This window comes from Colobus angolensis, unplaced genomic scaffold (genome assembly GCF_000951035.1).
Source record: "Colobus angolensis palliatus isolate OR3802 unplaced genomic scaffold, Cang.pa_1.0 Scaffold324, whole genome shotgun sequence".
NCBI lineage: Eukaryota > Metazoa > Chordata > Mammalia > Primates > Cercopithecidae > Colobus > Colobus angolensis.
Genome location: NW_012116533.1, coordinates 2,788,393 through 2,803,680, shown reverse-complemented (window position 1 = coordinate 2,803,680; position 15,288 = coordinate 2,788,393). Strand labels below are relative to the sequence as shown.

Genomic DNA, 15,288 nt, shown 5'->3' with positions numbered 1-15,288 from the left:
TTGCTGCAATGAACGTGGGTGTATAAATATCTCTTGGAGATCCTCCGTTCAATTATGGGTATATACCCAGAAATGGAATAGCTAGATTATATGGTTAATACTATTTTTAATTTTTGAGAAGCTGGCATAACATTTCAGAACCTTTACTCTTTACAACTAAAGAAGATCTACTGGTGTCATACTGGCTATCCAGGGTGATGTCAAGCAGACATCTGTCCACTATCAAAGGCATTTGTCTGCTATAAAAGGAAGAAGAATCAGCTTGGCCAACCATGACTGTTTGAATAAATGGTTAGGAGATTTTCAGTAATGCAAATTATTTCACCCCTAAAAAAGCAAATGAGGCAGGAAGTAATTTCTATCAGAATATCTGAGATCATTTTCTGTCTAATGTGTTCAAATACTCTTTCAGATACTATAGCACTTTCAACAACTAGGTTACTTATTTTCTAGTCACTTCTCTGATAAAAATTATCTATGTGACTTTGGACAAAGTCACTTCCCTCACTGTACCTCAGTTTGTTGGAACAAGTGACATACAAAACTTATACTGTTATAACCTTAGAGAAGCTATTTAATTTCTCAAAACCTCAGTTTCCTCATCTGTAAAATGGGGACAATGGTGAGACTTATTAATAGGGCTGTAGGAAAGATTAAGTACTTATAAAAATAAAATTATCTTACAGTTTATATTGTAAGTGTACACTGTAGGTGTTCAGAGAAATTTTTATTAACATGATTATTATTCTCAAAGTTCTACACGTAAGAGAAACGGAAACATTGTTCACATAAAAACCCTGTACAAGAATGTTCCCAGTAGCTTTATTTGTAATAGCTAGCAACTGAAAATTTTCTAGAGAGCCTTCAATGTATGAATGGTTAAACAAACAGTGGTACAATCATACCATGGAATACTCAGAGATAAAAAGGAACACAAATTATTGATATACACAATAACTTGGATTAATCTTAAAAGAATTAAACTGAGTAAAAAAAGCCAATCCCCAAAAGTCACATGCTGTATTATTTCATTTACATGAAATGTCCAGAAAGCCAAATCCATAAAGGCAGAATCTATATTAGTTCTTGCCTGTGACTAGGGTGGGGTGAGTGGAGTTAACTGTAAGCCAGTATGAAGGCTTTTACTAGGGTGATGAACATGTTCTAAAACTCAATTGTGGTGATGGTAGCACAGGTATATATATTTACCAAAACTCATTGAACTGTTTACCTGAAAATAGGTGAATTTTATATAACTGAATTATACCTTAAAATTGTTTTTAAAAGACTCTATATCTAAAACCTGGATCTATGCAGTTATATTCTCTTGAATCTTTGGAAACACCCAACATGTGACATAGTTTTCAATTTTTCACTTACCGAAGGATGGGCTGCTATGTATCCATGTGCACTTTTATCTGCAAAGTGAGAATAGAGAGGTCACTTTTGTTTCACAAAGACTGTTTCATTCAGAGACCACACCAGAAAAATAAAAATGAAAAAACTGCATGATTTCAACTAGAAGGAAATGTTCCAATTTAGTATTAACTAGATATTATGACTAATGACATAGCTTTTCTTAAAATAGCTCACACCATTACATCCTCACCATATTCTTACTAGGTCATTTTACAGACATTAATGAAGGTCTCTGGTGAATCTCATTTATGTGGAAGAATGACAAGAGTACCTACTCTTAACTGATATGATTCTATACGTCTATAGTAGTCCCCCTTATCTGAAGTTTCACTTTTTGTGGTTTCACCTACCTGTGGTCAACTGTGATTCAAAAATATTAAATCAAAAATTGCAGAAATAACCAATTCATGAGTTTCAAACTGCATGCCATTCTGAGTATGATAAAATATCATGCTGTCCTGCTCCATTCCACCTGAAACGTGAATCATCCCTTTGTCCAGTGTACCCACTCTGTTTACACTACCAGCCTACTAGTCACTTAATAGCCAGTTTGGTTATCAGAACAACTGTGGAGCTGTCACAGTGCCTGTAGTCATGTACCCCTTATTTTACTTCATAATGGCCCCAAAGAGCAAAAGTAGTGATGCTGGCATATTGTTATAATCGTTCTATTTTATTATTAGTTATTGTTGTTTATCTCTTACTGTGCTTAATTTATAACTTTATCATAGGTAAGCAGGTATAGAAAAAAAACATGGTATACATAAGGTTCAGTACTATCCATGGTTCCGGGCATCCACTGGACGTCTTAGAGCATATTCCACATGAGTAAGTGGGGAACTACTCTATATCTAGGATTTTTCCCACTTTCCTGTCTCCCTACCTCCTTTCCATTCCTTCTTTCCACCTTCCTGTGCTATCTCCATCTTCTCCTCCTCTTCTCCTCCTGTGCAATTAGTCAGTCCCAATACCAAAGCATTCAGAAAACCTATGATGAGGTACACTCAGCCCTCAGTACAGTACAACTGTACAGTTTTAATATAGTTGTCAGGATTTCATCTTTGTAAGTTGAGAGAAATTTGGCATATAAAACTAAGTGTTAAACAGCAACGGCTATTTGGAGTAAAGAACAAACTCTGATACTCTAAAGTGTATTCATGGTTACAGTGAAATGATTTCTTGAATACATTTTCAGTTCTGGTTGCCTATGGGTCTAACTTGGAGCACAGCTCTTGATTTTCTCACATGAAACATTTTTTGATATGTCACCAGGATCTCTTAGATATTTTATTCTATGTGGAAGCTTAAATACAGTAAACAGTTTTCCTTGATGGCTTTCTTTTTAGGTTGTCAACACTGAATAACAGCAGTTAAGCAATCTTCTCATTTTAAGAAAGTCCAGTTTAGCAGTTTGGGCTTTGATATTTGATATGGCCAAATCAGACACTCTTCCCCTTCCAAGGGTGTCCTTGGATCATTCTCAAAGAAACTTAAAGCCTGCTTATACTAAATCCTGTGCCAAGAGGTAGGGGCTCTTTATAGCTGGAGTACTAATGATAATATTCCCTTCATTCTTTAGATGTTAAATAATAAGTTAATAAATTATTGTAGAGAGAGAACTCAAATCATCCATCTCAAAATGTGAAAGTATTATTTGGTATATATATTTCAGTTGCTGATATGGCTTGCCTGTGTTCCCACCCAAATCTCAACTTGAATTCTATCTCCCAGAATTCCCAAGTGTTGTGGGAGGGACCCAGTGGGAGGTAATTGAATCATGGGGGCCGGTCTTTCCCATGCTACTCTCGTGATAGTGAATAAGTCTCACAAGATCTGATGGGTTTATCACGGGTTTCTGCTTTTGATTCTTTCTCATTTTCTCTTGCTGCTGCCATGTAAGAAATGCCTTTTGCCTCCCACCATGATTCTGAGGCCTTCCCAGCCATGTGGAACTGTAAGTCCAATTAAACTTCTTTTTATTCCCAGTCTTAGGTATGTCTTTATCAGCAGCATGAAAATGGACTAATACAGTAAATTGGTACCAGTAGAGTGGGGCATTGCTAAAAAGATACCCAATAATGTGGAAGTGACTTTGGAACTGGGTAACAGGCAGAGATTGGAACAGTTTGAAAGGGCTCAGAAGAAGACAGAAAAATGTGGGGAATTTGGAACTTCATAGAGATTTGTTGAATGACTGTCCAAAATGCTGATAGTAAGATGGACAATAAAATTCAGGCTGAGGTAGTGTCAGATGGAGATGAGGAACTTTTGGGAACTGGAGCAAAGGTGACTCTTGTTATGTTTTAGCAAAGACACTGGAGGCATTTTGCCCCTGCCCTAGAGATTTGTGGAACTTTGAACTTGAGAGAGATGATTTAGGGTATCTGGTGGAATAAATTTCTAAGTAGCAAAGCATTCAAGAAGTAACTTGGGTACTGTTAAAGGCATTCAGTTTTATAAGGGAAACAGAGCATAAAAGTTTGGAAAATGTACAGCCCGACTATGTGATAGAAAATAAAAACTCATTTTCTGGGAAGAAATTCAAGCCGGCTGCAGAAATTTGCATAAGTAGCAAGGAGCCTAATGTTAATCCCCAAGACCATGGGGAAAATGTCTCCAGGCCATGTCAGAGAACTTCACGGCAGCCCCTTCCAATACAGGCCCATAGGCCCAGGAGGAAAAAGTGGTTTGTGGGCCAGCTCCAGGGTCCCTGTACTGTGTACAGCTTAGGGGCTTGGTGCCCTGTGTCCCAGCTAATCCAGCTTTATCTGAAAGGGGCCAACATACAGCTCAGGCTGTGATTTCAGAGGGTGAAATCCCCAAGCCTTGGCAGCTTCCACGTGATGTTGAGCCTGCACATGCACAGAAGTCAAGAATTGAGGTTTGGGAACACACACCTAGATTTCAGAAGATGTATGGAAATGCCTGGATGCTCAGGCAAAAGTTTACTGCAGGGTTGGGGCCCTCATGGAGAACCTCTGCTAGGGCAGTGCGAAAGGGAAATATGGGGTCAGAGCCCACACAGAGAGTCCCTACTAGGGCACTGCCTAGTGGAGCTGTGAGAAGAGGGCCACCATCTTCCAGACCCCAGAATGGTAGATTCACTGACAGCTTACACCATGCACCTGGAAAAAGCTGCAGACACTCAACAGCACCCTGTGAAAGCAGCTGGGAGGGAGGCTGGAACCTGCAAAGTCACAGGGGTGGAGCTGCCCAAGACCATGGGAATCTACCACTTGCATCAGCATGACCTAGATGTCAGACCTGGAGTCAAAGGAGATCGTTTTGGAGCTTTAAGATTTGACTGCCCCGCTGGATTTTGGACTTGCATGGGCCCTGTAATCCCTTTGTTTTTGCCAATTTCTCCCATTTGGAATGGCTGTATTCACCAAATGCCTGTACCCCTATTGTATCTAGGAAGTAACGAGCTTGCTTTTGATTTTACAGGCTCATAGGCAAAAGGGACTTGCTTTGTCTAAGATGAGACTTTGGACTGTGGACTTTTGGGTTAATGCTGAAATGAGTTAAGACTTTGGGGGACTGTTGGGAAGGCATGATTGGTTTTGAAATGTGAGGGCATGAGATTTGGAGGGGCCAGAGGCGAAATGATATGGTTTGGCTGTGTCCCCACCCAAATCTCAACTTGAATTGTATATCCCAGAATTCCCACATGTTGTGGGAGGGACCCAGGGAGAAGTAATTGAATCATGAGGGCTGGTCTTTCCCATGATATTTTCATGAAACTGAATAAGTCTCATGAGATCTGATGGGTTTATTGGGGTTCTTCACTTTTTTTTCCTTCTCATATTCTCTTGCTGCTGTCATGTAAGAAGTGTCTTTCACTTCCCACCATGATTCTGAGGTCTCCCCAGTCATGTGGAACTGTAAGTCCAATTAAACCTCTTTTTCTTCCCAGTCTTGGACATGTCTTTACCAGCAGCATGAAAATGGACCAGTACAGTTACTTATAGTGCAAATTTGAACATCAAAGCTCCAAACAAAGACTAAATCTACACACTAGCAAATGAGGTCAAGATTTGGCAATAACATGGATATTTCAATTTCTAAACATAGTGAGATATAGTTTTCTCTTTTCGGTCTGATTTGGGAGTCTTATCAAAATAACCTGACACCAAACAAAACATGTGCTGTGTCATCATGCTGCAAATCAACGAATCTAAGGGACAAAATAAATTTCAAGAGACCATGGTTTCATGCATACAACTCTTACTTAATGAACATATCACAAAGCCCGATAAATGACTGAGTGTCTTTATGACAGTAAAGAGACAACAATTGTCACTACCAATTCAAGCTCACAACTACTACTTCACTAAATAATTACCTTATTTTGATCCTAAAAATACTTGAGTTATATAACTTAACATCAACCTCAAATTCCGACTCATTTATTGGTTTCCTTATGTTGATGCCATTTGAAGAAGGTACTAGAACTGACTTCAAATGTCCCACAGACATTTTGTTCTCAACATGACGCTCTGAGATTGAAATTACTTTTTCACCTTTGATACCACAGACTTCCTCTTACCTCCTGATGTAAAGCTCATGTATTTCTGGTTGTTGACTGTTTCTTTGGAATCGTAGAATTTGAGAACATCTAGAACAGCTTGGGGGTTCTTCTTCTGTTCCAATTTTGTTATGTTGGAGGTTTGGAGTAATCGTGCCCATTGCTCGGGAATTCCCTGTGGACAACCAAAGGGAAAGAATGGTGGCTCAGAACATTCTGCAGCAGCACTTTTATGTTCCAGTAAAGTTCTTCACCAAGAAGCCCATGCTACCTGTAGGATTACACTTGGGAAACTGAAGTTACATTCTAGATTTAAAGTTAGTAACTTAATAATGCAATCATTCTCTTCTCTAATTAAAACACATAGGTAAAACTAGGATCCAACTTAAAAAGGGTGGGTGGGAGTATGACTGTGATAAAAAAAAAAAAAGCGCATGAAAATCACCTCCATATTGACTCTGCTCATCCATGAAATGATGTTTACGGCTTAGCTTATTTTTTTTCTGGCGACTCAGGGCAGACATAGCAAGACTTCTCTAAATTTGTGCACAGCATAGTAAAGTGCAGATCAATGGGTTTTATGACTGGAATAACATAAGCTGTTTCTGGTCATGTTGTAATCAGAATATATTTTAGAATAAAAGGAAAGGATCACCCTTGGTCAGGTTATACTTCGTGATTACAAAATGTAATTTTTTGGGTCTAGAGCTTTACTATAAAGTCAGGTCAGTAGGAGAAAAAAATAGAATTGTGGAGGAGCAAGAACCACTGAGATGCTAAACAGTAACATTAATGCTGCTTTGGGCATTTTCCCTGCAGCTTTCTCCAGGGCATGCTCTCCTTCTCCTCTCCTCTCTCTCTCTCTTCCTCCTCACTTCATTTTTAGGCCACATAGAACCTGGGGACTATGAAAACCACGCCAAAGCCTTGTGAGAATTTATAATAATCTGAAGCATTTAGAGCAGAGAGGAGGGAGTATTTGGAAATATAACCAAGGAGAATTGCAAAAATTAGAGGTTAGCTTTGCATTGAGCATTCAACATTCTTTCCTACATGTTCAGCCTACAGAAGTCTCAATTTCATAATTATCCAACCTCCAAGAGAAACTTGGAGAGAGAAACAGACATACTATTCCTGAAGTGCATCCAGACACAATTTATGTGGCTTTGTCCTATGAAGTCTCGGCAAAACAATGTGTGACGTGGGCCTCCAGAGTTTGGGAATGACAACAAAAAAAGTGAGATAAGCCAAGCAACAACTCTACTGCACACACATGAACCTGCTGCTGCAGTGCTATGACATCTCAAAGAAGCACTTTGATGCAAGCTTCTTTTGGGCCTGTGACGCACCTCTGGGAGCTTCCCTGGGCACATCTGTGAGCCATAGAGATCTGGCTGTAATGGACGTAAATAAAGAAAGAAAAGAAAGTTAAAACAGAATGTGGGACAACTTAGAAGGTGGGAGGAGATGAAATCAATGGGTCTGAATGGGGGGAGTCCCTTCTAAAGTGGGGCGGTTATGAAAATAGGGAGGTTTTAACTAAATCAGGGACAGGACAGGCTACAGGACAACAGATTTAAGAGAACAGAGAAAATGACAATGTTCCAAAGTTTGGATGTATAATCCCACTTTTGGCAAGATGCTTCCTCCATAAATATGTATTAATAAGAATTACCATTAAATGATTGGAGAAATTATTAAAAGGTAGAAATATGAATTTGGAGGCAAGAAGGATGGCATCATGAAAAGCTTTGATAATAGTTTGTAAGTTGTTTTTATAATTGGGTGATCACAGGTAGCCAATGGCCATGTGATAAACTTACAAATTTCAGTTCCCAATTCTGGTTAACCAATTTTAGTTTCAAAAGTGTGTATGTGGCTAAAATTCAAAGGATGGCTGTATGGAAACACTGAATTTTACTCTCATTGATGTGATTCTTTTTCACTTTGTAGCTAAAGTCATGGCTGGCTTAGAGAAAACTAGATAAAGAACATTCCCACACAACCAGACTCTATATTTTAAGTTTCTTAGATATTTAGACTAGGGAAAGGGAAACCATTCCATTTCAAACCATATATATATAATTTCCATTTTAGTACTGCAGTTCTAAAATCCCACTTCCCACAAAATAAGACAAGATATAAGGTAATAGCTTTGCCTAAATAAAGATCTCTCAAATGCTACAGAAACATGCTTGACCCAACTGGCTTGATTTTGGATATACGTCCTTGATTCCTTGTATTTGGGGTTACTCCAAGCACAGTGAAATGACACTTTTACATGCATTTTTCACGCGGCTAGATGCTAAAGCCTTAAGCCAAAAATTTGAACTCAGGAGCCCATGCATTATCCCAGTTCTGATTCTAAGTGCAATTAATAGCATTTGGTTAATACCGTAATGGCCAAAGGAGTTATTAAGTGTTACAAATTGAGGTATGCATTGCACATAAGCACTAGAGCAGACGTTACTGGCATAATCATTACTATAGTCATTAGAATATTTGCAGTTATTATACATTCCCATGGCACTTCTAAGCTTTTGTGGTAGTCTTATGATCACTAGACAGCAGGAAAATGTGCTGTCAATAGCAAAAAATCCTCCAAACAACTATACTTACCATATGACTACACTGCTGACATAATTTTGACTACACTGCTGACATTTCTTTTTTCTAAGTTGAGACAAACCCAATTATCAATAAAACCTGACATTCAAGTTTGAATGTATGCCACAAAGGCACATAGTCATAAAGCCATCTCATTATGCCACATTGAGAAACTAATCCCAAAAGTCAGACAGCTAATGAAGACCTAGGAGTTTGAGCATCAGAAGCAGGAGCACATATCAATGCCTGACTGTGTATATGATACCAACTAGAAGTACATCAAGCTGGGGGTTGTCCAGTGTAGCCCAGGAGAATGGCAGCATGATATAACAGGCCAAGCATTTATCTTACCATAAGAAATGATAATTTATATCACTCATACCATTTTTCCCTCTGATTGACTTGAAGCGACCATCACAGGTCTAGAGGTCTGGAAAGGGGAGTTCTGAAGTATTTGGGACAAAAATGGCAATATAAAGGGTAAGGACCTGTAATCATTGAATACCAAAAGTCTCACCTCCCAACCTATGTTTAGCTTCAGGGTCCAAGTGTATGACCAGGTATACAAACAAGGTCGTATGGGCCAATTAGCCAGAGAGCAATCACCAAGCAACACAGCAAATCAGTGTCCAAATATTCAAAATAACAAGCCCTTGTAAGACAACTGGATTAGATAGTTCAGCAAATTGCACAAAATTCAACCTAAACCACCACGATAATCAAACTTAACAATATGATCCCCTCCCAACACGCAATAAATTAGTGGTGCATTGACAATTAGGACCCAATTCTAAACTCTACCAATAAAAACACTTTTTTAAAAGTTTTTCATAATTTGGCATGTTTAAATTTAATAAACATAATAATATAGTAAATGTAAATCACAGGTTAAAAAAGTACCAAAAAGGGCAGAATTTGGCATCTTTAAAAATAATGTATGAACAAGTAGTTACAAAAGATCATCAAGATGACAATAAAGTACTTCCGTTTACCAAATTTAGCCTATGTCTATCTATATATTCAATGGATTCATAACAATGGAATATTTCCAAACAGCTACCTTATTTCAAATTGGGGATATTTTTAGTGGGGAGAGGGGTATTTGGTTCCTATGGTTTGGCTGTATCCAACTGTTTTTCATCATTGGAAAGATAGCCTATCACTTTGGGTTCTTTGGGTCCTAATTGACAGCAAAATGAAAATGACTGGTGCTGCAGTTAGCAAGATGGTGGTGATTTACTTTCTTTCATTTCCATTCAGAATCCAGAAAGATAAATGAAAGAGCTACAGAGACAGATACTGTATAATAAGATGACAAGTAAGTTTGAAAAGTGGAAAGAATAAAATATTGGAAAGCAACTAGAATGTCATATGGGATAACTGGATGAGAAAATTTTCACATCAGAAAACAAAAAGGAAGAAAAAAAAGAAAAATAGTGAATGATAACAATAAAACACAAGAGTAGTTTAAATGAGGAAAAGCACAGAGAACATTAAAATGTCAAAGCTGGAAAAATTAATAAAAAAGGGAAGAGTTATTAGGCAAAACCTTTATAAAATTTAAGGGATTTTCTTGTTTCAAGTGTCAGCAAAAATAGTTAAAATATTTGTATAATTTTTAAAAATATAAGGTTTTTCAGGTTCTACAAATTACTTTTTTTCTGGTGGTGATGATGGTGGTGGTAGTGGTAATAGCAAGGCTGGAGTATCTAAGTGTGGCTAAGAGAATATTCTGCAAATATAGTAAAGACTAGGTTCAAACTCAAAGCCATTTGAGTAATGTCTCTGACTTTAATGATGAAATTGGTTAAATCTTACCTATCTCCACTTTATGTGTAAATATTTCTTAACGTTCTCCTCTGCTTGCTACCGAGAACGCAGAAATAATCAGCTCACACCACTTTACGAGGCCAAGGTGTTTACTGTTTCCATTTCCATTCTCATATCACTTACTTCCAGAATTGAAAAAATAAGATAATTTGACTGTCAATTCAGCAATATTGTTTGCTTCTCCACATAGATTAATTTGTTCCTTCTTTTTTTCCACTTAATCATATAACACAGTCTATTCACTACTATGTTATGAAACAAAAAACTCAACTACTTAATATGTAAATTTCTCTCTGGTTTAACAGCACAGGAATTGATGGTGATGGCTCTATCAAAGATTTTTCTTGAAGTGCCCTCAAAATTACTCCTTATTTTAGAATGTACATTTTGATGGAGTTCATTAATAGCATGGAAAAAGGTAGTTGACCTTCCTGGGGACATATTTCTAGCCATAGCCACATCTTTTCTCTCATTGATCTAAAAAAAAAAAAAAGTTACCAGTTCTTTTCTTTAAAAAAAGTATAAAATTTCATAGATCTGAGATCTTGTGCTGTTTGAGCACTACAAATATTCAGCAAAAGTCTTGATCTATAGCTATGGTCTATCTAGAGAATTCTCATCGGTATTTACTATGGATTGCATAACATCTCTAGAGAGAGATATCTAGAGAGAGAGGAGAGAGATGCACATAACTACTAGAACATACATGATATATCCATCAAAATTTCTTCTTGAAATATAAGGTTTGTTTTTTGAATATCTGCAAAATGTACCTACTAAAAATTATAAAATAATCTACGTTCTTGAAATCAAAGGGAAAAGCAGGTCAGTTCCATAGAGATTCTTGGTTAGTATAGTTAACTGAGCTGGGTATTCTAGGTTTTAATGTAAAGCCTGAAATATTTTTATGGATTATTTTCACTGGCCAAGGTGAGTAGATGATTCTCTGATTCAGTTCACTTGATAAAGAAAAAGCCCAGGCAGTGTCTCTCTGCCAGGAGTACAATTTCTGTGCAATGGTTAGTTAATATTTTCAACCAAGTTGAGACTATACAGTGATCAAACTTTTTAAAAGATGGATAAAATAATTCGATCAATGCTGTTGCCATCCTCTATTTCCATCTATGATTGCCTAGGCAATGTCCATCTTATTTGGAACCATCAAAAATATTAAGTCTGACATTTTGGGACATGGCAATTATTGCTTGAAACCTATTTTCACAAGGGAATTCTTTCGTGGCTTACAAAACAAAACAAGGAGCTTACTTACAGTGAATTCCCCGGTGACTGCATCAAACCCCACATGAATCGTATGCTCAAAGTCTGAAGGAAGAGAGATCTCTGGGCGCTCTTTCTCCTTCTTCTTATTGGCTAAAGGCAAAATGTTAACATGTATTTATTTGGGGTATAGTTTTGGCATCCACAAGTTGTACAATTAGGTTCATCAAAAGAATTACAAAGTTGAAAGACAATTGATTCCAACACAATTTTAACAACACTTAACTCCAGAAAATCTAATTATTTGCAGAAGTAGCTAAGAGTATGATGACAAATGTTATGTCCAAATAATTCAAAATTTCCAAAACTCATTTGAAACAATTCTCTCATTCAAACTGATTTCTGCCTTTTACCAGTGTAACCAGGAGGTATCTAGGGATATTGTACTTAACTGGCTTTGTTGAATCAAAAACCACTTACTAAGGAAGAAATTCATCATACACAAGTCAAGCTAAGGCATACTATTAGAAAGAACGAATAGAAAAAAAAACCACTTTAGCTTTTGATAAAGATATTGTGAATTGTTTCTATGTTAACAATAGCTAATAATCAAGTGGTTGGTACTTATTTAATTTAACATGTTTATATTATTAACCATATCTTAATAGACTCTTCTATTAACAAGAATATCACTGCAAATCAATTCTGTTACAAACCTTTTTTATTATCAAAAATATTTCAATCATTTCCTACCCAGCACTTTGCTAGTAAAAAGCTACAAATTGCTGCTTTTTTTTTTTTTTTACTGAATTAATTTTATTTAGTTTTCAGAAAACTTAAAGCCATTCCTTGGTTTAGTTTTTCTAGTTTGTAGTTATTTTTCCATGTTTCCATTATATTTTATCGTATCAGTCATTCAAAAATTACTGTCTTTTTCAAGTAGCAGATTTTTCAGTTACATAATTATAAATAAATGTATCAGTAGCTCATAATTTAAAAGCCTAAAAAGATATAATCACTGAATAAACTAAGTTGAGAACTATAGTCTATCTGGAAATAGTTCCCAGGAGGAAGTCACTGCGGAAACACTCTAAAATGGCATCTAGCAGCTTCCATAACACACTTATTTGCAGATCTGAGCATGTATCTCTGGTAAGGCTACATTTCACACTGAAAACAAATAGTACTCACCCTCCTAATACAGGGCAAGTCAGCATGAACCAGGTTTACTCAGTTAAAACCAATCAGCTTCAGAATTGCCAAGGTGGTCAACTTAGAACATTCTGGTTCAAATAGATGTTGCCTTGGCCTGAATTACAGACAACACTCAACCATATATGGATTAGTGGTTTTGTGGGTTACCCGTGATAAATTTTAAATTCAAAACTTTTCATGTTCAAAGGCTATTCTTATGACTTCTTGTCTCATTCCACTCTCTCTCTCACTGTTCCTTATCTCCAGCCACAAGACAGAGATATGGGGCAGAAATATGAAAACTGAAGTAGTGTGAGGAAATATACAGGATCAGGAAATAAAGGTTGGGAGCAGGGGAACAAGAGTCACCCAAGGTCTTTGCCTGGCCATGGAGCACATTTAGGACTCATTTTGAAAAAAATACATAAATGCCATATAACTTACCCTCAGTACAGATTCCATTTTTATAGTGAGCCTACATTATTCATGAATATTATTCTAACTCAATAGTGAAGTTTAGAGCTTTCTGTTGGTACTCCTACTTCCCTTGCATGTTTGTGAACTATAGCTAACATTTATACTTGTTCAACTACCATTTTTTACTTGTTCAGAAAGGCACTCTGGTCTCATCACTCCATTGAAGGTGTCCTCGCCACTCCTGTAATCATTTTCTTACTTTTTCTCTTTCATGATGTCCCATCCATGCTGGCCATGGCTAGCTACTTCTCTTTCTACTTCCTTGACAATGTGGCCTGGCATTCCTCCTTTCTCAGTGACCATTCTTTCTTTGATTGTCATTGCTTTTGACTTTGTTAGTTCAGTTTTTGGCCTTCTGCATTTCTTTCTCTATTGGATTGCTTCCACTCCCAAATACTAACTCAGGTAATTCCCTAATCTGTGGTTGGCAGGGGTGGATCCACATGTTGGGGGACCAAATACTTTATGTAACTTCAGAGGAAGGTTTCCTTTAAGTAAAAAACATTGTAAAATTACAAATACAAATGTACCGGGGCCCCTCCCAGGGCCCTGGAAGGGTTCCAGGCAAGTCAGGAACTCTGAAGGAGCAGTTTCATTCGCTTCACAGTAACTAGCTCTTGGTAAGCTTTTTGGGGTCAATCTTCTGAAAAATCTGAAGAAAGCTATGGAACTTCTGCCCATAAAAATGTACTATATACATATACTTTCACAGATTCATAATTCCCCTGGACTCCAAGCTAAGAGCTCCTACCTTAATCTGTACCTCCAAACCTTATATCAGCTTGAATTCATGGCCCCTCTTGTCAGCAAATAAACTTTCCCAACTTTTCTATTAGTAGCAAATTGACTAAACACTCCACTTGGGCCGAGTTATATGCAGAATTGGCTTAATGGTGTTTTCCTAGAAGGCCACCTGACTGCCAATCCCTTATCAGCCTAGCTATGCAATTTTCTTCACTCAGGGCTAAACATAACAAAGGCAGGAAGCCCAAGTTTGCTCCTCTTCTGGTGTTCCCTATCTCAGTGAAATGATACCACTAACCACACAGATTAAAGAAGCAAGGCCTTAGGCTCCTCCTCCTTTAGGCAGCTCTGAGCAATGAAAAAAAAAATTATGATCCTCCCCTCCAATATGCAATTCAAATAAAAACAATACTAAGGCATAAACAATTAAGGAAGTGAAAAAGTTCTGATGTTCCTGTGGTGATTCAGTCTTTTTTTAAGCTATATATTCAAAATTAAACTGTTTCCACATTTTGGGTACTTCTGATTTACTAGATGCCATATACAAATGCTTTCTCTGGCTCCTGAGTAATCCAGCAGTGGCCCAGCTGCCCAAACCAAGAATCTGGGAGTCGTCTTTCACTCCTTCTTTATTTTTATGCTAATTGATCATCAAGTTTTATATATTCTATCTCCTAAACTGGTCTTGAATCTTGAATCTTCATCCCCACAAATAATTATCTTAGTCCAAGACATCAGCACTTCTTACTTAGCATCACTGCCTCCAATTTTATCCGCTTCCATTCATTTCTCTACTCTGTGGCTAGATCACATTCTTGTATTTTGTGTGTGTGTGTGTGTTGTTGTTGTTGTTTATTTGTTTGTTTGACAGAGTCTCGCTCTGTTGCCCAGGCTGGAGTGCAGTGGCGTGATCTCGGCTCACTGCAAACTCTGCCTCCTGGGTTCAAGTGATTCTCCTGCCTCAGCCTCCTGAGTAACATTCTTGCCTTCAAGATGCTTAAATGCTGTCCCCTATTACCCATAAGTTAAAAGTTCATGTTTCTTAGCATGATATCCAAGGGCCTGCATGATATGTTCCTAGTTTATCACTCCAGCCTCTCTATTCTTGCCATGGGCCCTACTACTTATACACATTCAATGCTTCCTAAGCTGCCAGGCTTTCTCATACCTCCAAGCTTTTATACATGCCATACCTAGGCCTGGAAAGTCTTACTTCTTACCCTTTCCCCCAAATTTATGTGGATCACTCCTATTAGTCCTTACTCTTAAAG

At 37.5% G+C, this 15,288-nt stretch overlaps 1 protein-coding gene across 4 annotated transcripts in view; it reads right to left on the bottom strand.

Annotated features, from left to right (window-relative positions):
- PAK3 (p21 protein (Cdc42/Rac)-activated kinase 3) overlaps positions 1-15,288 on the bottom strand; it is a 285,967-nt gene that overhangs the window by 71,552 nt on the left and 199,127 nt on the right. For 3 of the 4 annotated variants that reach the window (XM_011951690.1, XM_011951689.1, XM_011951688.1), the window contains 3 exons: positions 11,655-11,755; positions 5,969-6,122; positions 1,381-1,418 (listed from right to left, as the gene is read on the bottom strand). In XM_011951690.1, coding sequence (XP_011807080.1) covers positions 1,381-1,418; positions 5,969-6,122; positions 11,655-11,755 — 293 coding nt within the window. Of the gene's footprint in view, positions 1-1,380; positions 1,419-5,968; positions 6,123-7,296; positions 7,342-8,936; positions 9,000-11,654; positions 11,756-15,288 lie in introns of all 4 variants that reach the window. The other variant, XM_011951687.1, reaches the window with a different exon arrangement.